General features: G+C 45.7%; 1 protein-coding gene across 1 annotated transcript; it reads right to left on the reverse strand.

Moving 5' to 3' along the window:
- Positions 1–288: 288 nt before the first annotated feature.
- On the reverse strand, positions 289–21,264 carry NIM1K (NIM1 serine/threonine protein kinase; the record flags this gene model as incomplete). Its single annotated transcript, XM_082835842.1, has 3 exons — positions 20,732–21,264; positions 3,352–3,620; positions 289–1,038 (listed from the first exon to the last, which is right to left on the reverse strand). Exons 1-3 carry the CDS (start codon positions 21,021–21,023, stop codon positions 289–291), a joined length of 1,311 nt encoding a protein of 436 aa, XP_082691968.1. The 5' UTR covers positions 21,024–21,264.
- Between the last annotated feature and the right edge of the window lie 6,269 nt (positions 21,265–27,533).

Genomic DNA, 27,533 nt, shown 5'->3' on the forward strand with positions numbered 1-27,533 from the left:
TATTTTTTATTTTGCAGCACCTTAAACAGCGCCTGGCACATGGTAGGCACTGCGTAAGTATTTCTCGATTAACTGAGTGAATGCTAGAGTTTGAAAACAAGATGAGGTTGCAAACCAAGCCAGAATCTGAGCTAATAGACTTTTTTTTTGGGGGGGGGGGCGGAGGGGAAATGCATATCTTAAATTTAAATTTATTTAAAAATTACAAAAAAGTCTCCACTCAAGTTGGTGAAAAAATTTGAAAGCAGCAACAATGATCTTGCTTAATGACCAGCAGTCTAATGCAATTTATAAAATTGAACAAAATTTGGATGTGTGTCTTATGCCTCTGTAGACACGGGACCCCTTCTTTAGGTCCCTCTCTTTAGGGTCTGGTAGTATCATTATTGGGACACTTTCCAAAGCCTTTTTCTTTTGGACTCTATGCAAAATGATTCGATAGACGCCTGTGATGGAGCTTCGGGCATCTCTCCCTTGGTTATTTCGAATATGCTCTTCCGTAATGCCCAAGTGTTCTAAAGTGCTTTTGACCTCATTTTCTTCTTCTTTGAGGGTGCTGGTTTCTGACAAATGTTTCGGATCCAGTTGGAAAGGCTCCAGAGGGGTGGGGTACGGCACTCCTTGCATCCACTCATTGTTCATGATGGAGTCGATTCCGTACCTCTCGGCGGGCACCTGCTGGAGGACTCCCCGGATGAGCCGGAGGCAGGGCTCTGACACGTGCGGAGGCTCACTGTACGTTCCCTCCAGGATGCTCTTCTTCAGTTTGGCCACGGTCTCTGCCCGAAATGGCATGGTGCCCGTCACCATGAAGTACAGAAGCACCCCCAAGGCCCAGATATCCACATAAACGCCAACGTAGTGCTCGTCTCGAAAAAGTTCGGGCGCCGCGTAGGGAGGAGACCCACAGAAAGTGTTCAGCATTTCACCTTTCTTACTTACTGTGCTGAACCCAAAGTCCCCCACCTTCACACAAGTATTATTGGTATAGAACACATTTTCTGCTTTCAGATCTCTGTGAATAATCTGGTTTTCATGCTGTGGAAAGAAGACAAAGGGGGAAAAAGTCATCATTTTCAAAGTAATATACCAACATTAAAGATGCAGCAGTTGCTCTGAAACAATGAGGTGATAATGGTGTAACAACAGAAATTCAATGGAGATCAACTTAAGTCATGTCAGACCTCAGATCTTGAGAGCTGCCCTGTCATAACTGTTAGCCCAGGGTCAAGCCCACACCCTCCAGGCAGACCAAAGGTTCTGTTCTGTGGGGTGAGGGTTGGAGTCTGTCCCCCACACATGGAATCAGGAATTAGGGCCAGAAGTAAGACCCAGATCTTGTGAAACACAGTGAAACAGTAATCCTTCCTTTCTGAGACCATGCATGGGTTTTTCTGGCTGAGCAACGTCTTGAGTAGGGCCAACTCCAAGAAGGTGAGGAGTCCTCTCCCAAGTCCACACCTCTGCTCCTTTGGGTGGGCTCCTTTATCGCTATAGGATTCAATAGAAGGGAGGATACTATGTTGGGCAAGGTTCTGGCAGCAGATCCAATCCCTACCCTTGAATTCTGGATCCAGGCAACCTTGAAGACCCTTGACCAGTTTAATGCCAAGGGCTCCTGGGAAATGGTTTAATGTCACTTTTCTGGCTGGATCTCCTGTGACAAGAATCCAGGCTTTGGAGCCTGACATCTTGGTTAATTCTAGATTCAACTATACCAGGTGTGTATGTGAGTGTTGCCTTCCTTTGTAAAATGGGACACTGAGAACCGCCTCATAAGGCTGTTGTGAGAACTGTATGTGATGCTGTATCTATAGCATTCAGCATGGTCCTGGCACATAGCAAACAAACCCGATAAAATTTGAATCTATGTCTATCATTCACCCTTCCTCTTTTTGGAGACCAGAGAGCTAGGAGAAAGGTCAGGGTGTAAAGCCTCAGAGGACTCAGTCTGCATCCTCTACTGCTGGATCCTCTTCTGCTCTCCCACCAGATCTCTTTTCCAAGTAGAATGTGCAAGGCTCTGCCCATCTGCTCCATTGCTTGGTAAGGGTCTGGCTTATTCCCTGACCCAGGGAAAGTTCACCCCAGCACAGGGCCACTTAGATGACAACCACAGGTCTGACACAGCCACTACCATCACACTCAGGTTCTCCCTGCTCACTTCTTTTTCCTCCCCCTCTCCCTCCCAGCTGCCATCTTGGGCCCCTTAGGTCACTAGTAACCTGCTAATAATTTGGCCAGGAGCTCACTGATCCCAGTTCTTGTCTCACAACATCTGAACAGAGGAGCAAACTAGAAACAGCCTCTCAACTAATATAGACACCAGACAAGTGTCTCTTCCTGCCAATTGGACTGAGAGCTTGGCAAAGAGGGCAGAAAACCTTTGCACTAACAGAGTGGTACAAGCGGTCATCAGGTCTGCAAGTCAGATTCCTCCTGTGTGCCCAGCAGGACAACCAACAATAGGGAGGGCACAGGAGAACCAGTTCATGGAGGAACTGGGGAGTATGCTTATGGAGTCCAGGTTTATCTAAAGACATAATCAGAGAACTAAAATAAGAATGACACAAGCAAGTGTTAATGTGTTGAGCACAGAGGCAGCAAGAGCTAGTGGGGGGCTTCCCTGGTGGCGCAGTGGTTGAGAGTCCGCCTGCCGATGCAGGGGACACGGGTTCGTGCCCCGGTCCGGGAAGATCCCACATGCCATGGAGCGGCTGGGCCCATGAGCCATGGCCGCTGAGCCTGTGCGTCCGGAGCCTGTGCTCCGCAACGGGAGAGGCCACAACAGTGAGAGGCCCGCGTACCGCAAACAAACAAACAAACAGACAAAAAAAAGAGCTAGTGGGGTTCACCAAAGGCATGAAGATCAGCGCGGGCTGACCCAAGATTGAAGAAAGTTTCACAGAGAGAGACAGAACTGAGCTGGGTCACGAAGTGTGGATGGGATTGAGGATGTGAGATGTGAAAAGAGGGGAGAGGGCATCCTAGACACAGAATTAGGGAGGCAAGGCCAAGAAGCAGTGAGAAGCCAGCTCTCCAAGTAGTGGAAGACGGGGCTGGAGGAATGCATGTGGCCAAGGAAGGGGTGATGGTCATCCGGCTGCTCAGAGTGAGTCCTACCAACTTCCACAAAGGCCAGGAGGCTGCCGTGGAACTGGAGATCCCTGGGCGTTGCTTCGGAGGCAGGGAGCACAATCCCAGCCAGACATCTGACTCTCGCAGAAGGGACTGCTGTCTGCCCTTGTAGGACTAAAGCCTTCGGGGATGCTTAGATGATGGTAAACTAAAGCCCCATGCTCCCACTGTGGGTAGAATGGGAGCAGGACTCTCCCTTCTCGCCCCGCTCACCATGTGCTTCACGGCAGACACAATCTGGGAGAAGATGAGCTTGCTCTCTGGTTCCGAGAACTTCCCTTCAGTGCTGATCTTCCCAAAGAGCTCCCCACCCCCTGCATACTCCATCACCAAGTGGAGCTTGGATAGAGTCTCCACGACTTCATAAAGGCGGATGATGTTGGGATGGTGCAGTTTTTCCATGCTGGAGATCTCACGGGATAGGAGCCTTTGGGTTTTCTGGTCCAACTTGGTCTTGTCCAGGATCTTAATGGCCACCTTTTCTGGAAGGAAAAAAAAAAAAAGTCAAAGGATGTGCCTGAGTTCATAGCTATTTAGAACTGGAAGGAACCTAGTCCCTCTATTTCACTAGACACAGAGGTTAAGTGGCTATTTCCAGCTCAGAAAGCTCCTCAGCAGTAATGACAAACAGCAATTTTTGAGGTCAACACCCATGCTGGTCCCTTAGATCAGCGTGACTCTACCATGTACAGGTTTTAATGCCAACTCCTGCCTCCCAAGGAGGTTTCAGTTTGGTGAGCTTTATCCAATTTTCTGGATAAAGTTAAAGTACCTTTATTTAGCCGACAGAGCCCCTCTTGATCAGGCCCAAGCTACCTCTTCAGTCTCATGGCCCACCGCTCCTAACCACCTCCCCAGGCACCCTGTAGTCTAACGTTACAGAACGTTTTGCTGTTAACTGAAAAGGTACAGGACATTCATGCCTGGGATCTTTCCTCTTCCTGGATCTACCTGGATTATTTCCTCTCTCTGGCTCATCACTCCTTCCTGTTCTTTACTCAGTTAATGCCGTATGAGTCTTCAAGGCCAGCCTCAGAACCAACCTCTTCCAGGAAGCCTTCTATGACACCTGTCCCAGGAAGATGATGACATCCAGTTTCTGTGTATTCTCTGTACTATAATCTCAGCACATCTACCTATAAATATTGACTCCTCATCTGTTTCTTCCTCCTACCCCCTTCCTTGCGTGGGCTGTTTGATCTGATTTGACTTTGTCAGTGCCTGGCACACCATGTACCAATACAGGAAACACCAGTGCTCGGTGTGTCTGGACTGTTGGAAAGCCATGAAGAGTTGGGCACTGCAAGGTGCTGCTGGTGGGAGGACTAGTTGGTAAGATGGTTCTGGACTGTAGTTTGGTATTACGTCTTAAGAGTCTTTAAAATGGTCACACCCTTTGACCCACCCTTTTTACTTTTGGCAATTAATCTTAAAGAAATAATCGGACACGTGTACAAGATTGCTTGTGTAAGAAGACTTCTCTAACACTGGGAACAGCTTAAGTGTCAAGCAAGAAAGATGGTTAAAGTGTGGTTCATCTCTCTCTCTAATGGTACAACATGCAGCTATCAAAACAATTACGTTGATCTTTATTTATGAACATGGAAAGTTGTTCAGTATGGAACAAGTGAGGAAAACACAAATGTGCATTCGCATAGGAAAAAATCTGGCAAGATATACACCAAAATGTTTAGAATAGTTATTTTATTAATGGGGGGATCATGGATGGTTTTCTTTTTTTGAAACTTTTATTGGAGTAGTATAGTTGATCTACAATGTTGTGTTAGTTTCAGGTGTACAGCAAAGTGAATCAGTGATACGTATATATATCCACTCTTTTATTTTTTAAGATTCTTTTCCCATGTAGACCATTACAGAGTATTGAGTAGAGTTCCCTGTGCTATACAGCAGGTTATTATTAATCTATTTTATAGTCACGTATATATGTCAGTCCCAATCTCCCAGTTTATCCCCCGCTAATGGATGGTTTTCCTTTAATTTTTCTTTCTTTTTTTTTTTACTTATCTGTGTTTTCTAATTTTCCTACAATTAATTATACAATTAACATAGATTGTGTAATAAAAATGGTTAATGTTTGAAAATGAATGAATCGCTACTCCGAAGTAACACTTCATTCATTTTTTGGTTCAAACTGGACCAGACTTTCTATTAGATAAGAAAGAATTTTCCAGGCAAATAAACAGGGAGAACGGGATGGCAGGGCGCCTGTTTGACCTACTTGCAAAACAACTGGTTTGAGGAACTTTGGGCACAGTGGTTATGGGCATGAAAATAGAAGCTGCTAGTTTAAAATAGGAGTGTTATCGGTTTGTTAAAGTAGGTCCATTAGGACTCCTGGAAGACGAAGAGGCAGGGCTCGCTGGTGCCTGAGGTGGCCGCGCTTGCTCGGGTGGGGAAGGAGGAGGGAAGCTACACGGAGCAGGACCCTCAGGGCTCCCGCGACCTCCGCAAGCAATCCTCCCGGCAGACGGATGGACCGCCACGGCCGGTCCCCGGGGCGTTCTCGCCCCGCTGCTCGCGTCCTTTCTGCTGTTGAGGCTTTAGGATTAAGATTCCCCGCCGCTCTTTACCTGAAACAGAAACTCTGGTTTTGTGTAGCCTGGTAGGCGAGCTGTTATCCCAAGGGCTAGAATAATGAATTCCGTCCTTCAGCCTGGCAGCCTGCCTGCGGAAGGGGCCGCTGCTGCGGCCGGTCCTCCCCAGCGCAGGCCAGGCTTCTGCTTAGGTGCGGGTCCCTCTCTGCCGCCCCCTCGGCCGCCGCAGCTGCACGCGCGCTGCTCACCCTGCGACCGCCCAAGAATCCGGTTGGGGTGTGCGTCCAGGCCGCTGTCTCAAACCTCCCTTTAGGACAATCCTAGTTTTAGATTTTCAGTTTTATGTTTGAGCGGTTCTTAGGAAAGGCTGCCCTCCCACGGCCGGGACCAGAGTGAGGCAGCAGAATGTTTGCGAGAGGAAATGCGTTCTGAAATTCTACACCCTCAGGCGTCCGATGGCTCACTCTAGATCCAGCCTGTTTCCTCCGCTTTGTGTTAAATCAGATTATAGTCATGCCGCATAACGTACATGCATAATCATCTGAAACATTTGAAAAAGCCCTGGTGTTCTGAATTGTCACTAAGTGGTAGAAATTGCCGGCTCGTGAAGAACTAGGTCTCTAAGTCCACCCTTTCAACAAATGTTCAGGCAGTACCTACTCTGCACCAGACTGAAAAAGACAGACATGTTCCTACAGTCCAGTGAGACTTTGAAAAAACCCTCATTACAAGCGTGGCACGTGTTAGGAAGGGGCGCACATAGAACAGAGAGATCCCTTGAGAAATGACACTTGCCTTGTGAACAGGAGGTGAGGAGGGAGGCCCAATACTTGGCCATGGGAAGGGGACAGTGTGCCAGGTCTGGGCGAGATGTCACGTTTGTGTTTCAGGATCTAAGAGGAGCCCACTCCGCTGGGCATGGAGAATTGGCAGGCTGGGGGGAAGGGGTCCCAAACCAGCCTGCAGCGTAGGCAGGCGTCACATTACCCAGAGACCTGGAAATTATTTCAGGAAATGTAGTCTTGGGGGTGGGAAGACGAAGAAATACACTCTCAGAGAAAAAAAAAACTTTGCCGGACATATCAGTAAACAAAGGATATTGCAGCCATTAAGCCTTCACGTTACAGCGCTGAAGGTGAGGCCTGAGGGAACTCAGGATAGAAATGGGATGCCAGCCATCAGAGCAGTCAGTCCTGCTGCCACCCGACCCCCCCTGCACCCTGAGGAGACTCAGAATTAGAAAGCGCAGGATACTGGCCCCAGATCGCTGAGGTGCACATCAAAGGAATGATTTCAATGAGTCCCGACTTTTGCATCTTCCCATACCCAGAAAAGTGCTGAATTCCTTAACTTGCAATATCCGGTTTTCTTTAATTAACAGTAATCTTTTGAAGTTCTGACTACCTGGTCTTTGTTGCAAAAGCTCCTATATACCCTGGCTCCCCCCTCACCTCTTCAGAGCCATCTGAGAGACTGTGTCCCCAGCTTAAGTCCTCAGTTTTGTCTGCTGAATAAAAGATAATTCTCAACTTTTAGGTTGTACATTTTTTTTTTCAGTTGACATGGTGATGGAGATTGAGGTACAAACTTCCAGTTATAAAATAAGTCACAGGGATGTAATGTATAGTTCAGGGAATATAGTCAGTAATATTGTAATAACTCTGTATGGTGACAGATGGCTTACCATGGCGATCGTTTTGTAATGTATAAGAAGATTGGATCACTATGTTGTACACCTGAAAGTAATGTAGTATTGTAAGTTAATCATACTTCAATTTTTTTTTAAGTAGCCTTTATTTTTAGGGCAGTAGGAAGACACTACAAGGTTTTAAGGGATTGTCATAACCAGATATCCACTTTAGAATGGGTACTCTGGCTGCAGTGTGGGAAAGGGATAGGAGCAGAGCACACCTGAGGGCAGGGTGGTGGTTTTGGAGGTGATGATAGCAACCGCAGGGAGAGGACTCTCTCGGTAGTGACGGAGAGGAGAGAGAGAGAAGTAAAGAAATTCGAGAGGTAAACCTCCCCTTTCTCCAAATTTGTTGAAGAGACTGACACATTTCCTTAAACCAGGACTTGCAAACTCAAATGTCTCTAGAGGCCAGGGTGGAAATAGGGTAGAAAGCTTATTGTAAGGCAACAGGGAGTAGTGGGGACTGTGGAGTCCTGAGAAGTACATGCCCCAGAGCAAAGGGGCAGCTGCTACTCAACTCCAGACAATTGTTACTGTTTGGGAGGTAGACTCAGTGTTATCAAATCTAATTTTTTTCAAGAGACATCTGAATTGTAATGCAGTCATTCTAATCATTAAGTGTCAGCAACTAATTCAAACTTTCAAACCTAGAGTGGACCAAGCAAAATCTGTCTTTGGGACCAAAGGGACAGGAGGAGGGAGCAGATAGTAGAACCTAGAGAGTGTTGTGTAGAGAAAGCTACCTTGAGGGGAGCTGAGACGTCCTTCCAGAAGTACAGCTGGCCTGAATCAACCTCACAGTCAGGCTGGGGGAACAGATCTCAGGCTCTCCCTCTCCTTCCTTTGATCCAGTTCAAGGGCTCTCTACAAGCCAAAGCCAACTGGAACCCACAGGACTAAAGAGACGTGATGAAGTCTGGGGCAGAGAGCAAAATGAAGGGTGGAAAATGGATCTGGGGAAGCAGGTGGAGGATGTCCAGCACAGTGGGCTAGGAGGGTAAGAGAGCGGGATGCAGTGGAGCAAAAACAAGGGGATGGACCCCGAGTCAGAGGGTCAGGGAAGATTTTTAACACTTTCCCTGGACTCTAAATGTTAACTAGAGGAAAGTAGGGGAGAAGCAATAAGGGGAGATTCTAATAGTAAGGTTGTATAGGAGAGAAGATCTTGAGGCAGGAAAGACCCTAATACCTTAGGGTAATGGTCTATACACTTTTTTGATTAGCTTCCTTTACTAATAAACATTTTTGAGCACTGCTCTCTATGTATATTTATTTATAAATTATATACATGCACTACTAATATACACATTTTAAATGTATGTAATCATGGAAATTAAAAACATGTAATAACAAATAAATATAGAAAAGAAGTTCTAATATTTTCTTCCCTCATCCGAGTAGGCACCCCCATGGGTATGTGCACCCTACTTTGGAGACCACTGCCTTTGAGGAATTGAAAGAAGAGAGTGGAGCTGGCACAAATGAAGGAAAAGATAGGCCAAGACGAGGCTGGAGAGTCAGCCAGGGCCAAAGTCTGTGAGTCATATTCTGGACCTCAGATTAAGGGCATTGAGAAACCACTGGAGAGTTTCTTTTCTTTTCTTTTCTTTTCTTTTCTTTTCTTTTATATTGGGGTATAGTTGATTAACAATGTTGTGTTAGTTTCAGGTGGACAGCAAAGTGATTCAGTTATACATATACATGTATCCATTCTTTTTCAAATTCTTTTCCCATTTAGGTTGTTACATAATATTGAGTGGAGTTCCCTGTGCTATAGAGTAGGTCCTTGTTGCTTATCCATTTTGAATATAGCAGTGTGTATATATCAATCCCAAACTCGCTAACTATCCCTTGCCTGCACCCTTCCCCTCTGGTAACCAAGAGAAACCACTAGAAAGTTTCAAGCAGAGAGCGAGCTATATGACCAGCCTTGCATTTTCTAAAAGACCGCTTCTGGCTGCAGTGCAGAGGATGACATAAATATGGATGAGGGAGACAGATTACAGCAATTTAATCCAACTAGGAAAGGGTGAGATACTTAGAAGGGAGCATCAATAGCACTTGGGGTTCAGCCAAGGGTTAGGGTTGAAGAAGAGGTAAAGGTTTCTGGGTTGAGGAATGGGGAGGATGGGTGGTGTGCGCTGGAGGGGCATCTTCTTTCTTTTTCTTTAACATTTATTTATTTATTTATTTTTGGTTGTGTTTGGTCTTCATCGTTGTGCACGGGCTTTCTCTAGTTGCGGCGAGCAGGGGGCTACTCTTCGTTGCAATGTGTGGGCTTCTCACTGTGGTGGCTTCTCTTGTTGCAGAGCATGGGCTCTAGGTGTGAGGGCTTCAGTAGTTGTGGCACGCAGGCTCAACAGTTGTGGCTCGTGGGCTCTAGAGTACAGGCTCAGTAGTTGTGGCTCACGGGCTTAGTTGCTCCATGGCATGTGGGATCTTCCGGGACCAGGGCTCGAACCCGTGTCCCCTGCATCGGCAGGCGGATTCTTAACCACTGTGCCACCAGGGAAGTCCTGGAGGAGCATCTTTATTGTTGTTGTCATGGCTCTGTGTACTCCCTCAACATCTCTGGTCTCTCTCATCGTGTTTTCTCAGCTGAACCACACCCTGGTTAAATCCAACCTCCCACCTACTCTCTGCCTACACCCATGCAGTGACCGTGACGGCTTGTCTCACTTTGAATTCATGATCTATAACCTCAGGTGCGTCGTTATTGCTCCTGGCAGACACACTATATTTCCCTGGTCCAATAGTGCCCCTACACTTTTAGATGACACTTTCATGGCTTCTCTTCTCCCATCAAATCTCTAATACCTTCTCTCTCTCCTCACTCATAGCTGATGACTTAGATTTCTATTTTATCGAGTAAAGAAAACCATAGAAGAGAATTTCAAGTTCCTTCTGCCACTTCTTCCAGCCTACCTGAATCTGTGCCCATAAACTCTGTCTTCCTGTTTCTCTGGGTAAATGGTCCCTGCTCCTATCTAAGGCCTAGCTAAGACCCCTCTACATGTTGAATAGATTCCATCTACTCTCCTCTACTCAAGAACAGGCATCCAAAATTTCTTCCTTCTCTCCTGCGTCATAAGTTTTAACCTTTCTACTGAATCTTTTCCATCTGCATACATTCGTGCTATTTACCCATCTAAAAAAAAAAAAGTCTTCCCCACAAAAATGCATACATGTTACCAAAAGACTTGTACTAGAATGTTCATAGTAACGTTATTCATAGTAGCCCCAAATTGGAAACTATCCTCACGTTCATCAACAGTAGAATGGATAAATAAACTGTAGTATATTTGTACAATGGGCTGCTATGTAGCAATAAGAATGAAGCATCTAAACTACATAAAATAATACGGATGGTTTTCCCACTTTTTTTTTTTTTTCTTTTGGCTGTGCTTTGCGGCTTGCACGAGGGATCGAACTCGGGGCTCCAGCAGTGAGAGAGCTAAGTCCTAACCACTGGACCACCAGGGAAGTCCCCAGCTTTCACAAGTTTAATATTGAGCAAATGAAATAAGGCAAAAGAAGACATACTGTATGATGCCATTTATATAAATTGTACAGGTAAACACAATCTGTGGTGTTAGAAGTCAGGGTAGTGGTTATACTTGGGGATGTAGTGAACACAAGGGGGGAATAGGGGAGCCTCTAAAGTACTGGGAACGTTCTCTTTTTTGAACTTGGTGGTGGTTATATGGGTCTTTTGAGTTTGGAAAATTCATTTAACTGCATATTTGTGATTTTCATACTTCTTTTTGTATTTATGTATGTTAAACATTAAAAAAAGTTCTTGAGAAACCACAAAAAATCTCTCTCGACCCCACTTCCCCCTCTAGCTTCAGACTCTTCTTCTCATTCTTTTGTAGCAAAACTCTCTTAAAGAGCTGGTTCTACGTCACTGTCTCCAGTCCTCCCCTCATTATGTCTTGAACCTAAGAGATATTGCTACCAGAAAAGCTCCTCTCAGGGTCACCGATGACCTCCAAGTTGCTAAAACCAATGGCCAGTTTTCAGATTTCATCCTTCCTCCTAGAAACACCTTTGTCACTTGGTTTCTAGGAAAACACATGCTCCTGGTTTTTCTCCTACCTCTTACCACTTCTTCTAAGGCTCTTTTGCTGTGTTCTTTTCATCTGCCCAGCCTCTAAATGTTCAACACCTGAAGGCTTAGTCCTTGGACATCCCTACAGTTTGCTCAACAATTCCAGATGCATAAATACACCTGCCTACAAGACCCCTCCACTTGGTTGTCTCAGTTTGGCTTCTTACAGAAGCAGATCATGAGGCAGTGATTCAGGTGCAAGTGGTCGATGAAGGAGGTGGTACCCAGGAAACACTGGTAGAAGAATGAGGAAAGGCAGCCAATTAAGGATGTGTTACTAAGCGAGTTACCAGTTAATCCTGCATGGCTGTTAGCATAACTGACATCATCTCGGGCTCATACAATTCTTCCTGTCCTTCCACTGACCCTACCCAGGACTGCACTATGTGGCAAATCACTTCTCCGTCAAGGGCTTTGTAGTTAACAGATATTGTTTAATGATCGGTAGGTCCAGGTGGCCTCTATGCTCTGTTAGTTCCCAAATAATGATGAAGACCTTCCCTGACATTTTCCTGGTATCCACGAGACTAGTTACCCAATCAATCATCTTGACTTAGGAAGGTACTTCCTGTTTTCAAGGGTACCCCCATACCCTAGGTTAGCTATAAAATTGCCCCAGTGGCCCTTCGGGCGGTGCAGAGGACAGCTGCGAATGCTTCCAGATCTTTGTCGGCCCGATCCTGAACCCACCTTGTAAGGTACCCTACAATAAACTGATGCATTGAGTATATGGGGCTGCCTCATTTCAGTCTCAAGATGACTTCTCAGCTCAATGGGCATCTTTTGTTCCCTCCGTCTTCCAACGATCCTGCTGCCAGTTATCGTTTGAGTTTTATCATGAGAAGAGTGAGAGAGCTGGGGTATTTGTATATCAACTACCGCCAGTAACTAGTCGCTGGCTGTTCCTGGCAGACATTAATTGCCCTCTATTTCCCACGCATGCAGGAACAGCAGCTCCAGCAGCTAGAGGAAGCCCAGAGGCAAAGAGATGGAGAGACTGGCATTTTGAAGGTCTGGCCTGCATGCACTGAAATGGTAAGGCCCAAGGAGACACGGGTGAGGCACCAACAGCCTCCGCTGTGCATGTGTAACAGGCACGCCCAGCATAACACGTCCAATACTGATCTCCCCCGCCCCAAACCTGTTCCTTCTACAGTCTTCTCGGTTTCAGTAACTGGAAACTCTATTCTTGCAGTCATCCAGGACAAAAACCTTGAGTATCTGACTCTTCTCTTTTACACTCCACTTTCAATCTGTCAGCAAATCCTGTTATCTCTACTTCTAGATACAGCCAGAATCCAGCCACTTCTCAGCCTTTCACTGCTCCCTTCCTGGGGAATCTCTCTCGCCTGGATTATTCCGATAGGCTCCTAGCTGATCTCTCCTTTTCTGCCTTTGACCCCTTGCAGCCTATTTTCAACAGAGCAGCCAAGGTGATCCTATTAAGCGTTAAGCCAGGTCGCGCTGTCACTTCTCTGCTGCCTCCAAGGGCTCGGGTTTCCCTCACAGGAAAAGCCGAAGTCCTGACTTTGCCATACCGCGTATTAACCCTGTGTGGTCTGGTCCCTGCCACCCTCTGCTGTCACACGCCTCAGCCGTTCCTAGAGTTTTACAGGCACGCTCCCACCTTGGCGCTCTTCTGCTTGCTGTCCCCTCTGCCTGACCACGTTCCCCCATGGACTCCAAGGCCAGTTTCCTTATTCCCTTCAGTTCAATGATCACCTCCTCAGGGAGGCTGTCCCTGGCCATTTTGTCTAAAACTGCAGCCCCCAGTGCTCCCTCCCCTCCCCTCTGCTCTATCTTCCTTCCTGTCCCTTATCACTACGTAGCATAATGAATATTTTACTGGCTTACTTTTGTCTGTCTCTCCCTGCTAGAACATAAGCTCCACAGGACAGATTGTTGTCTATTTCGTTCAATTCTGTATCTCCAGTCCCTAGAACAGTGCCTGTTACACGGGAGGTGATCAACAAATATTTGTTGAATAAATGATCTCACTTAACACTCACAAGAGCCCAGGATAAGTATCCCCACTGCAGTGTAACTCAAGTTTGCGCCTTGCATTTTCATTTATTATCGTGTCCCACGCATCCTCCATGTTACCACAGACTCTCCACAATTGTGATTTTTAATGGCTGTGTGACTTCCATCCAAGTGCATATGCTTTAATATCCTTGAGCTTTCCTGCATCGTTGGAGCATATAAATTATTTTGAGTCCTTTGCATTATAAATAGGGAACTTCTTTTTGTTATAGTAATACTGAATTTATTTTTAGGATGGATTCACCAAAGCCAATAACTAACCATTCTTAAAGTAAGAAAACATAATTTTATTTATTTTCAATTTACTTTTTTATTGAAGTATAGTCGATTTATAATATTGCATTAATTTCTGCTGTATAGCAAAGTCTTTTTTATATTCTTTTCCATTATGGTTTATCCCAGGATATTGAATATAGTCTCCTGTGCTATACAGTAGGACCTTGTTTATCCATTCTATACATAATAGTTTGCATTTACTAACACCAAACTCCCAGTCCATTCCTCCCCCATACCCCCTCCCCCTTGGCAACTGCAAGTCTGTTCTCTACATCTGTGAGTCTGTTTCTATTTCATAGATATGTTCATTTGTGGCATATTTTAGATTCCACATCTAAGTGATATCATATGGTATTTGTCTTTCTTCTTCTGCCTTACTTCACTTAGTATGATAATCTCTAGTTGCATCCAGAAAACATAATTTTAAACTGCTGTTTTAATGAATGTACTCAAGAGGAGGGACCCCTTTTTCAAAACCACTGGGCCTTCTCGGTTAAGCTTTACTGGAGCCTGCATGAGTCCCCCAGCCCTGTCCTTCTAGGAGATTAGAGCATGAAGGACCCACCAGAGCGTACCGCCATGCATTGCTCCCTCCCATATCTCTTCCCACCACTACTGGATGTTCCGGGGAAGTTATTACACTAACTTAATTCACCAAGTATTTGTTGAATATTTATTAGTTATAATGAATGTGGAGGAAGTCTGAGGGTCAATATGATACAATGTCTGACACCAAGGAGCCTACGACCAGGACATACAACACGTTCACTGTACCCCAGATTTGTTAGGCCCCAAACCTTTATTTCTCACGCATACTGTCTCTTGGGTTCCAAGATGGTCATTGGGCTCCTTTACTTGACCTCCATGTACCTCCAAGTCACTGCTTCCAGATCTGCACTCTCAAATCCACTTCTTCTCCTGTATTCACTATTCACTGCTAAGTCATTAAGGCTGGAAACCTGGGAGTCATCTTTACTTCTTCCCCTCCCTGTCCTCTCCTGCTTTCCCCCATGCAGTTGACCACAGGTTTCCCAATACTCTAAAATAGTGTTCAAACGCATCCCCTTCTCTCCATGCTCACTGTCACTTCCTTAGTTGAGGTGGACATCATCATTCATCTGGATCATTAGACTAATATTTTATTCTGACATGCCTGACTCTTGTCATGTCCCAACTTCAATTCCCTTTCCTCACTGAAATAATTAATAGTTAATCATTTTATTAATTGCTTGCTTAAAGCTCTTCAATGGCTTCCTGATACATAACTGACAAAATCCAAATATGCAAGAAGATTCTCCATGATCTAGTCCCTGCCTACATCACCCACCATATCTCCCACTGCTCTGTGGGTGCATCCCATGCACTAGCCTCATTGAGTTACTCTTAAATCTCCAAACACTCCGCACCCTGGCTCACACCTCCAGTCACTTTACATCCTCTCTCTCTGACTGGAATTCCCTTTCCTCTGTGTCCTGTATTATTTCTCCGAAAACCTCAAGACCTAATGCAAGCCTTTCCTGATCGATTGACCCTTTCCTGATTTCAGCCACAGTCGAGCACACCCTTTGTAACCTCACCCTGTGACAGCACTTATCAGTTGTTTCCTGTCTGTCTCCATTACCTACTGCGAGTTCCTATCAGGCCAGGGCTGTATCTTATTCATCTCTGTAAGGCACAAGAGAGTTTATTATATTTTTTAAAAAAGAAGGAATGAACCGATGCATAAATAAATTGAGAGAGAAGAAGAAAGGCTTCTAGAAACATGAGACTAGAGTAACAGAGAAGAAGACCAGGGATGAAGGGGTCAGAAAGGACAGCAACAGAGAAAGGGACGGGCACCCATGGCCTCTTTTACTTTTGTTTGAGGCAACAGATGGGACATAAAATATTCAGAAGCCCAGTGCGTCATTTCTTTTGAGAAATTTCTAATCAGCCTAAAAGGGACTCATGATGGCTTCAGCCTGCCCGATCAGCTTGCAAGGCCCAGGAGAATCTGAGCCATTAGCTATAAAAATAAACTCCAGCCAGCAGGGGCCTATACTGGAGCCTTCTCTTTAGGGAGCCAGAGCAGCTGGTGTCTTTTTTTAAACTACTGTCTTGGGAGCTGCCCCTGGCACAGAAACCCTCCACTTCCCTGGGAGCCTCCTCCTTTATCTTATCCAGGTTGTCCATATTTCCTAGAAAACCTAATGACAATTCTTGGCAAGCTGGCTTTGCATGGGAACCGTATTTATACAAATCGCTCTTTAGACTATATCTTCTGACATGGCCTGGTAATGGGACAGGGTATTTGTAATTCCCAGCAAGGCTAAACCACTCCCTGATAACTCTCCTTCCATTGTAGAGGTAAAGATTTTAGAGGAATGTCCCCCTGTCTTTCCAACCCAGTCTGCTCCTGGTAGCCTAACGTCCTCCCTCTTTTCATAAGTCACAATCTTCCAGTCTTGCCTCTGTCATCCTCCCAGAGTTCTCACTTCCTAGTACCTACACCGCCCGTCTCTTTCTTCATCCCCACATCGATTCACATCTGGGTCTCCCCTCCTTCACACTCTCAGTTCCTTTTGTCCTCACCTTCCTACTCTTTCCTGGGCTCGCTTCTGATAGAACCCAGAAGAGAGATGAGCACGGTACCAGGACGAGGCCATCCCGGGATGAGTCTGCAAGTTGGGAGGTGAAATCTGGGATTCATTTTCCTGTTGCATCAGTACAATGGGCACAATGACCTGCTGTTAACATTTTCTGGCTTGTTTAAATGTGCTTGTTGAACTGATTTTTCCTCTGCCTGTGCTTTTGGCCTTCCTTTCCTTTTGTGCACCCAACTCATCCCATAAGCAGAGGCTGACATTGAACCTTTGACAATAGGGCTACTCTGTGGTGGTTTAGGAGTGAGGAGAGCATGATAGTGAGGCCACTGAGGCCCCCATCCACACAGCAGGAAAACACCGCATTCTCTGACACTCAAGGGACTAGAATTAAGTGAATTCTGTAATACAACAGGCAAGAAGCCTTTGGCATTCAAGAAGAAAGTCACTATGTAAACACCAATTGTGGTCCTTCCTCTTTCTTCTGTCCTCCTCACATAACAGCCTGTCCAAGGAATTAGACGCTTTCCTGCTCCTGGCTTGTGGTGGTTTCCCTGCTTAGCTGGTTATTGTCGCGGTGATGGTATGTCCATCAATCTACTGTGTTCTCCACTCTCCCAGCTCAGAGACGCTTCTTTGGACCTCGGGCCCTGCTGACAGTGCAGTGGGTCGTGTGACCCGAAAGGCTGCAGGTGACTTGACATAGGCAGGCCCTTGACTCAGCGGTGGCCTATCGCCGGCTGGTCAGTGGGTGATTATATTCTCTTTTCAAAATCTGAGCTGAAATAGAATGAAACTAGTGGGATGGAGATGGGATAAAGCCGAGAGGTTATGTAGATATGAGACTGGAAACAATCATTCTTGGCCATATGCCTTTGGGTAATTAAGCAGAGAAGGCCACTCCGCAGAAAGAAGTACGAAGTAGAAATGAGAAGCCGCGCAACCCCAGAGAACGGGGAGATGGAGAGGGTGACCTCCGTCCTTGAAACGTGGCTCTACCTCCCTGCTGAGCGGCCACAAGATTCCCCTGCACACAAGTCACCCTGTCAGCGTGAGCTCATCTGAGTCGGCTTCTGTCCCATGAAACGAAGGACGTGTGACTCACACAGGCCTAAAGGACCTGGACTTTTTTGAAAGCAGACTAATACTGGCACTTAATGGATACTTGCTACATGCTCTGTCTAGGTACACGGTAAATATTCGGTGTATTACATCTTTTTAAACTTCGCTCCTCCTAGCAATCCTAGGCAGCTGATATATTTCCTTCACGTATACGTAAGGAAATTGTGGCACAGAATGGTAAAGTAACTTGTTCGGGGGTCACACAGCTAGAGCAAAAAAGAATTGGAATTCCACGCAGGTCTGGCTGACTCCAAAGCTGATATCTTTCCACAATATTGCACTACCTTCTGCCACCTTCAAGACAAGGTGCCGCTCTCTCTTACACACTGTCTGAACAGGGAGGGCGGGCAGAAGGTAGGTGCTGCTTCTGAGTCTTGGTTATACACTCTAGGACTTGCGCATTGTCCCCTGCTTCCCTGCTGCAGGCACTGGAGGGCAGGATCCCTCCTCGGCAGTCCGGCCGCCAGGAAGGAGAATGGCTGGTGAGCAGGGTGGGGTCTGGCGGGGGTCTGGGGCTGAAGAAGGCAGTGGTAGCCCACTTGGTCGGCTTGTTCAGGGCAGCATGTGAAAGAGCTGTCCCCTCCACCCTGCACCAAAATCCCGAGGTAGCTTGCAGCGAAAAGGAAGCTGGGTCCTGTCTCTGCCATGACCACGGGGCAGCCACTTCTGAGCCTCCATCTCCCCATTTGTAAAATCCAGGAGGGCTAGATGAGGTCAGTGTTGCCCGAAGTGGAACCTTGAACACTCATGGGGCATGCAGTGATTTTAGTGCATGAAAACAGCCTTAAATAGCACCGAAACACAGCATAAAAATGTTATTTCTGTATCGGTTCTCCCTTCACTCTCCTAAGTAAGGTAAAGAGAAACTCACAGATGGGTTTTTGGCATGTTTTAAATTACTTTCAGTCACTTCGTAAGTTTCCTTTAAATTTTATTTTATTTTTTTGGCCATGCTGTGTGGCTTGCGGGATCTTAATTCCCCCACCAGGGATCAAACCCATGCCCCCTGCCGTGGAAGTGTGGAGTCCTAACCACTGGACTGCCAGGGAAGTCCCCCTTTAACATTTTTGGCAAGTTGCTAAGAGAATAGATTTTAAAAGTTCTCACCACACACATACGAAATTGTAACTATATGAGGTGGTGGGTGTGTTAAATGACCTTATTGTGGTAATCATTTCATAATATATACATACATAAAATCAGAACACTGTACGCCTTAAACTTACACGATATTATATGTCAATCACATCTCAATAAAGCTGGAAAAATAAATAAACAGAACTTTGAAATTTGTGTGCATTGTATTTATTTTTACCACTACCTTTTATTCACGGGTTTTCACGACTTTAATATCAAATTTCCTTCTGAAATAGGTTTAAGTAAAAAATAGACTTGCACAATGATAGCTACCATTTATTGAGTGGCTACTCTGTGCCATGTACTTCATATATATTATTCCTAATTTCCCCAACAATTCTAAGATACGAATCATTATCTCTGTTTTACAGCTGAGGCAGCTGAGGATCAAAAAGGCTAAGTAATATGCATGAAGTCAGATACCTAGTAAGTGACCGAACGAGGATTTGAACAGATTTGTCTGATTCTGAAGCACATGTTTTTTCCACTATCCTATCCTCTCCACTAGAATCTAATATCTGAACCTACACTCGGGAAGCAGCTCCAACACGCTTTGCTCAGACTTTAGCCCCTGTGACCTCTCTGCCACAACGGACACTCTCCCCTTTCTGAATTCCTCTCCTGGTTTGCCTTTATGCCACTTCTCCTCTCCACTTCCTGTTCATGTCTTCCTTTCAATTTCTGGCCCCTCATCTCCTTATGTATTTTATGTTGTCTTTCACTCTTGCTCTAGACTATTGAAAAGCAACATCTTTCCCAATTAGATGTGAATCGCAGCCCTAGAGCTGCTTTTATGAGTAACGTAATCAATGCTACTGGCTGCATTTTGTCAGCGGGGAACCTGAGGGCTCACAGGAGCGCTGTAATGTCCCCAGGTAGGTAAGGTGAGTAGGCATGAACCCAGACACTCGGGCTCAGAGCAAGATAGAAGGGGACTTGGAGCTCCAGTGACTTGGGCGTGTGTGCACGCATGTGCGTGTGTGCATGTGTGTGTGTGTGCGTGTGTGTGCGTGTGTGTGTGTGTGTGTAGGTAGAGGAGGTTGTGGTACTTTCTCCATAGGGGCCAAACAGGGATGAGCGGGGAATGGGATTGGGGGTTGGAGAAGAAAACAAAACAAAACTCTGACACGAGAAAGCGCAGCCCTGGAGACGTGGTGGCAGCCTGAGTGCAAGGAGAATAAATGTCAGTACGGGACTCTCAGGGAGAGGGCAGAGCCCATGGGCTTTAGGAAGTCTGTAGATTATACCGAGTTGCAGGCACTCTTTCTCTGTCCCGTGACTCCGTTATGACTATCTCCAGGCTTAGTTAGCTAAATTAGAGGTAACTTGGAGAAATGCCCACATGGGTTGGGCAGCGAAGGGCTGCTGGTCTCTCCACACAGCTCCTCTCTGAGGCCAGAGCGGTGGGCGCTGCTGGGCTAGAATCCAGAGTGACCAGCAACCAAGCAAGCATGGCTACTTGGTAGCAAGCAAGGAGCTAACAACGAGAACTAGTACAGAGCAGACTGAAGCAGAGAAGTTCTTGAGGTCAAGTCCCTTTTCCCCAAACCTAACAGAAGCAGCAGCCTCTGGTAAGGAGGAGAGGCCAGACCCCGCTATCCACCGACCATCCGGGAGGTCCCCTAGTGCCACTGGTATTGACAAACAAACACAAACAGAAGTTACAAATAAGGACCCGGAATACGAGTGGCCTTGGAATCAAGCCACACTCCCCTCCGCTTCTCCAAGGTGTAACTGGAGAGGACAGATTGCCCTCAATGTTTTAGTGAGTTCACCTGCATGCTATAGTGGGAGAGCTTTTGGAGTCAAAATCATCTAAGATTAAACTGCTAATGCCACATTTGACATCTCTGGATCTTAGTTTCCTTATCTATAAAGTGAAATAAAAATACTGAGCTCACACCATCACTGTGAAAATGAACTGCGGCAACGATGGCCGGCGGCCGGCATAGGACTTGCACTTAGCAGGGGCTCAGTGATGACGCCTCACCTGCCTCCTTGGCCCTGGACTCCTAACCCGACCCCCAACCAGGTCCCAACACCCTGGGCATCACCCGTGGAGTTTGGATCCTACCTTTGGTTAGGGAGTGAATCCCGAGCTTGACCTGGGAAAAGTTCCCACTTCCGATTTCCCCTCGGATGCGGTAGAAGCCGATGCGTTTACCCAGCGTGATCTCCCTCACCACCTTCTGGTCTTGGGACATGTCCTGGGTCAGCTTCTCGAAGGGTGTCAGCTGGCGAGGCTGTCCCTCTCCGTCCTCCTTGGTGCACTCCGTCTGACCGCCACTCTCCACGCTCTCTCGCCGGTCCCACCTGGCATAGCGGGTGTTCTCCAGGCCGCCTCCATTCACATACAAGGCAGTCATCGTCCTCCACAGGCCCACGTTTCCATCTCAGCAGAGGCACCGATGGGGGGCAGGCTGGGGAGGGGCCGAAGGGGCCCAGCGGGTGGGAGATGGGAGTTGACTGCCAGAGCCCTGTGTCCTTGGGAGCTGGGCAAGCTCCCCCTTCAGCCGGGGGAGGGCAGAGGCCAATGCCAGAACCGCCTACCAGCCAAGCCCGAAGCCGCCCTCACTCGAGACCTTCCTCCACGCTGAACTTCCCAGCTCTAACTGGCCCATCAGGCACACGTCCAGGTACCAGAGCCGCTTCCCTGATCAGGGTCCAAGAACTTTCTGGCTGGCCGTGCTGGTGCTCTGTGGTAGGTGGCTGTGTCCCAAAACAAAGGCTCCAGTTTGCTATTTCCTTTGATGGCCAGGGAACCTTTTGCTCTGCTGTGTAAAAGCCCCGCAGAGGCCCTCAGGTCCCCGCTGCTGGCGCGTATCTCTGATCTTCTTCATGTTGCACTTTTGCTGTCAAGTTGCAGGGCCCCGGAGACCTGATAATCTGGACCCCAGGAAAGAAGAAACTTGCAAATCAGCCTTCTGGTCACACGGGCAGCCAGAGGAGGATTAAATCCCCGCAATGCCACTTTAGCCGGCCTTTATTTAGATGAGCCTTCCTCTAAGCCGTGAGCTGTCTCAAAAACTTGGTGGGTGCTACTTCATCCTAAGAACAGAGAATAAGGAAATGTATTAGCCCGTGCTAATGTACAGTACGGGATTTATAATGAATGTGAAGCTGCTTGGTAAGCGCCAGCCTAAAAGCACTCTACAAATTTCAGTTATGACTCATATCAGTAGTAAATGCTTGATCACGTATGATTTAGTAAGAAGAAAATGTACGCATACACACCCCTCGATCTACATTTCAGAAAGGCCCTCACAGCCTGTAAATACTTCTAGCAAAATAATTTTTCTGCTTCTGTTTCTGGCTTGCTTTGAAGCCAGACTTTTAAAATAATAATACAGTAGGGAATTCCCTGGCGGTCCAGTGGTTAGGACTCCACACTTCACTGCCGGAGGCCAGGGTTTGATCCCACGAGCCACGTGGCACGGCCAAAAAAAAAAAAGGAATTGGTAGGTACTGTGGAAATGTCTTTAGTAAAATCTGTCAGCTTTTCTGGTTGCATCATTTATAAAATAAAGTGACCACGATGTCAAATTTTGAAATAAAATGATAATACGATCATCATAATGACAAAGATTTCCTATCAGTTTTCAAAAGTTCTTACACTGATTCGAATAACAATGTGTTATATTTCCTTTACACTGTATGTTCTCATACACCGGCTAATTTTTCTCCTAGGCTTATTTTCTAGGTATTTCTAATCAGGTGTCAGCCTCCAGGCCCAGCAGCTCATTTTGAAGGTTCAGAAACAGGGTAATGTTACTGGAGGGCAAAAGTCTGTGGCCTCCTCAGTGATGAGAAATACTTGCCCAGCTAGAATATCTTCATGACTTTCTTCCATGCAGCCTCCAGTAAGAAATAATCACTTCCTCCCTGGATCCCCACAGCACTCTGTACAATTTCCAACAGGTCTCCTCTCCCTGAAGGTGGGAACCAGGTTTAATTCATCTCTGTATCCTGCTCTTCCTCCTCTCTCCCTCAGCATGGAGCATGATGTCCTAAATAAAGAAAGTGTTTGCTAAATGTGCGCTGAACTCGATTTTTGGACTTGAACATTCCAAACCAAAAAACCCGAGCGGAAACATGAGAGACTGCCTTGGAAATGGGAATTCCCAATTCTGTTTGATGATATCACATTATTCCAGTTAGGTACAGAACTGCTTACACTGTAATTGTGTTTAAGTATGGGGTTGCTGAATAAAGAGAAACAAGGACAGGAAAGAGGAGTGGTGGGAGGCTGCCCATCACTGTGCCTATTTCTGCATGGGGGAGGGGAAGCTGGATGAAGGATAAAGGACAGAGGTTTAAAAGGGGCCAGGTGTTAGTAACCACACACATCTCTAGGCTAGAGTCTGAGTAGGGTGTTTTAAAAGACATTTTAAGGTGAAAGAGCCTGAATTCGCTTGAGGAAAATCTAAGCCACTGGGTCTTAAGCCTCCTGGAGTTGCACACTCCTTTGAGATTCTGATGAAGCTTGTGACCCTATCCCCAGGAAAAAGCATGCACACCTAATCTGCATCCAGTTTTAAGGGGTTCACAGACCCTCTGAGACCCATCCCTGTACTTCAGATTAAGAAGCTCTACAAAGATCTCCTCAGATCCCTGGCAGAAAGAGACCACACAGACAAGAAGTGGTGTAACAATTTTAATTCTGAAAGAAACTTTAGCTTCACCTACGCAAAGAGAGTAAGGCCTTTCGACAGGATGCAGTGCTCGATCGCCTCGTGTTCCTGCAGGTTCCAGGACCTCCTGGCTCTGTGTCCTTCCTGGGCCTTGCTCAGGACTCCAGGCTTGCCTCTCTCCCAGTGCCTCGCCACGGTGCTGTCATTACCAACCCCAACTAGATAAGCACCTGGAGGGCAGGAACCTGCACCTTATTCTTCGAACTCCCAGGGCTCAGCCCAGTGCCTGGAAGTTGTATGATAAGCATTTGTTGAAGAAGAAATGAATTAAACTACCAACTGATTGATCGTTACATTCAGGTATGATCTATTGAGTAGAGGTAAATATTTTATTTATAGACACATACCACTATCCCAACATTTACTTGAATTATCTCAGAAAGCTTATTTCAGTCCACATTTCCAAGGCCTGGGCTACCTTCTACTGGCCAATAGTATTCCTGGCCCCGCCTTCTTGTGTAGGTGAAAACTTAGTCTGAATTCCACCATCCAACTGAGAATTGCTACAGTACTGCTTAGAAATCCAAAGTCTTCAAATTATCATGCACTGGTTAGAGAGGGAAACAGGAGCTCTCATTCATTGTTAGAGGGTATGAATTGGTACAATTGCTTGGAGAACAACTGGCTATAGGTATTAAAGTACAAGTGTACATATCCTTTGCCTCAGCTATTCCACTTGAATTTATCCTGCACGTACATTCACAAAGGTATACATATTTCTAATATAAATATGGCTAGATAGATATTCACTGCTGCATTGTTCTGTAGGAAAAAACTAGACATTAATTAATTAAATGCCCGTCAGTAGGGACAAGTTAAATGTTACAATACATACATATACAAAAATAGTGGATTATTTGTGAACTAATTCATTGTACTTGTGAAAAAGAATGAGTTACGATATCCAAGATACATTGTTAAGTGGTCAGTAGAGTTTACATAATGTGATATCAGAAGTATAAGAAAGAGGAGGGTATACCTGAGAAACTGGCAATATTTACTGCATTTGAGGAGGGGAGTTGTTGGACTAGGAACTAGAATGAGAGAAAGGTGTGTATTTTTCACTATTTACTCTTTTTATATGATTTACCTTTTTTCATGTGCATGTATTTACCTTTAAAGAGAAAATTAAAAATATGTAATATGTTGCCATCTTACACAATTGGTGTACAGAAAGTTTGCTTTACTTTTGGTTATACAGGGAGATTGCCACACCTGATTGTCTAATACTAATGGACTGCTTTTAAAATCAAAAGATATAAATAAAATAAATCTTAAAAAAAAAAAGATAATTAGGGACTTCTAGTTAAATACAGAATTTTATGCTTTCATTTATCTCTATTTCCTTCCAAACCCCCACAGTAGAAATAGGAGGGGAAAAAGGCATAAACCCATAAGGACAAACAGAGTAAGAGAGGTAATAGCAAATGTAAGATACCAACACATCTGGGGGAGACAGAAAGCAAATTGAGGAGTAGTTAATGACTCTGCAAAGACAGTGAAGAAAACTGCAAAACTGGACACGCCAATGAGATATACCTTTCCGAACACTCAAGAGACTTCAAACTATAAGAGACCAACTACCTCAAAGTTTGGAGGATTGAAGCAGACCAAAAATGGGGATTGTTTGAATGTAGAGCAGTCCCCAGCCCCTTTTCTCCTCAGAGCCAGTTTGCTACTCCCTCTGCCCACTCCCAGGCCAGCTCAGGAGCAGAAGGCACAGGACAGTCCATTAGCTCAGATCCAGTTACGGGAGCACTGTTTCCCTCTTCTCTCTGCACCCCTAAACGCTTGAGTTTCCAGAATAAAGGGAAACATGTATATAATGCCCCAGGCAGGGGATTCCTCTTTTGGTTAAAGAGAAAAGACCCCCTGAAACCCATCTTCGGAGGTTCTCCAACCCAAAACTCGCCTGACCACCTACTGTGCAATCCTCCAGGTGCCAGTTTCACTTGCAGGCAAGGAGCTTCCAATCAGATTTAAGTGCTTCTGCTTAGAATGAATGTCCAGCCAAGAGGTGCCAGACACCCGAGGAAAGGCTCCACAATGAAAGGAAGAAAGCACACCTACCCCCTCGGCCGCTCGCCCATGGGGTGAGGCAGGGATTCCGTGTGGCTGACAGGGTCTTGGTGCTCTGGCCACGTGTCAGGCCTCAGCCTCTGAGGTGGGAGAGTCGAGTTCAGGACATTGGTCCACCAGAGACCTCCCAGCCCCACGTAATATCAAACGGCGAAAGCTCTCCCAGAGATCTCCTTCTCAACGCTAAGACCCAGCTCCACTCGATGACCAGCAAGCTACAGTGCTGGACATCCTATGCCAAACAACTAGCAAGAGAGGAACACAACCCCACCGATTAGCAGAGAAGCTGCCTAAAATCATAATAACGTCACAGACACCCACAAACACACCACCGGACACGGTCCTGCCTACCAGAAAGACAAGATCAGGCCTCATCCACCAGAACACAGGCAACTAGTCCCCTCCACCAGGAAGCCTACACAAGCCACTGAACCAACCTTACCCACTGGGAGCAGACACCAAAAACAAGAGGAACTACAAATCTGTGGCCTGCAAAAAGGAGAACCCAAACACAGTAAGTTAAGCAAAATGAGAACACAGAGAAATACACAGCAGATGAAGGAGCAAGGTAAAAACCCACCAGACCAAACAAATGAAGAGGAAATAGGCAGTCTACCTGAAAAAGAATTCAAAGTAATGATAGTAAAGATGATCCAAAATCTTGGAAATAGAATGGAGAAAGTACAAGAAATGTTTAACAAGGACCTAGAAGAACTAAAGAGCAAACAATGATGAACAACACAATAGATGAAATTAAAATTCTCTAGAAGGAATCAATAGAAGAATAACTGAGGCAGAAGAATGGATAACTGACCTGGAAGATAAAGTAGTGGAAACAACTACTGCAGAGCAGAATAAAGACAAAAGAATGAAAAGAATTGAGGACAATCTCAGAGACCTCTGGGACAACATTAAATGCACCAACATTCAAATTATAGGGATCCAAAAAGAAGAGAAAAAAAAGGGACTGAGAAAATATTTGAAGAGATTATAGTTGAAAACTTCCCTAATATGGGTAAGGAAATAGTCAGTCAAGTCCAGGAAGCACAGAGAGTCCCATACAGCATAAATCCAAGGAGAAACATGCCAAGACACATATTAATAAAACTATCAAAAATTAACTACAGGGCTTCCCTGGTGGTGCAGTGGATGAGAGTCCGCCTGCCGATGCAGGGGACACGGGTTCGTGCCCCGGTCCAGGAAGATCCCACATGCCGCAGAGCGGCTGGGCCCGTGAGCCATGGCCACTGAGCCTGCGCATCCGGAGCCTGTGCTCCGCAACGGGAGAGGCCACAACAGTGAGAGGCCCGCGTACCGCAAAAAAAAAAAAAAAAAAAAAATCTTCCAACAAACAAAAGTCCAGAACCAGATGGCTCCACAGGTGAATTCTATCAAACATTTAGAAAAGTGCTAACACCTATCCTTCTCAAACTCTTCCAAAATATAGCAGAGGGAGGAACACTCCCAAATTCATTCTACGAGGCCACCATCACCCTGATACCAAAACCAGACAAAGATGCCACAAAAAAAGAAAACTACAGGCCAATATCACTGATGAACATAGATGCAAAAATACTCAACAAAATACTAGCAAACAGAATCCAACAGCACACTAAAAGGATCATACACCACGATCAAGTGGGGTTTACCCCAAGAATGCAAGGATTCTTCAATATATGCAAATCAATCAATGTGTTACACCATATTAACAAATTGAAAGAGAAAAACCATATGATCATCTCAATAGATGCAGAAAAAGCTTTTGACAAAATTCAACACCGATTTATGATAAAAACCCTCCAGAAAGTAGGCACAGAGGGAATTTACCTCAACATAATAAAGGCCGTATATGACAAACCCACAGCCAACATCATTCTCAATGGTGAAAGACTGAAACCATTTCCACTAAGATCAGGAATAAGACAAGGTTGCCCACTCTCACCACTATTATTCAACATAGTTTTGGAAGTTTTAGCCACAGCAATCAGAGAATAAAAAGAAATAAAAGGAATCCAAATCGGAAAAGAAGAAGTAAAGCTGTCACTGTTTGCAGATGACATGATTCTATACATAGAAAATCCTAAAGATGCTACCAGAAAACTACTA

Source organism: Leucopleurus acutus (assembly GCF_964270905.1).
Source record: "Leucopleurus acutus genome assembly, chromosome: 3".
Classification (NCBI taxonomy): domain Eukaryota; kingdom Metazoa; phylum Chordata; class Mammalia; order Artiodactyla; family Delphinidae; genus Leucopleurus; species Leucopleurus acutus.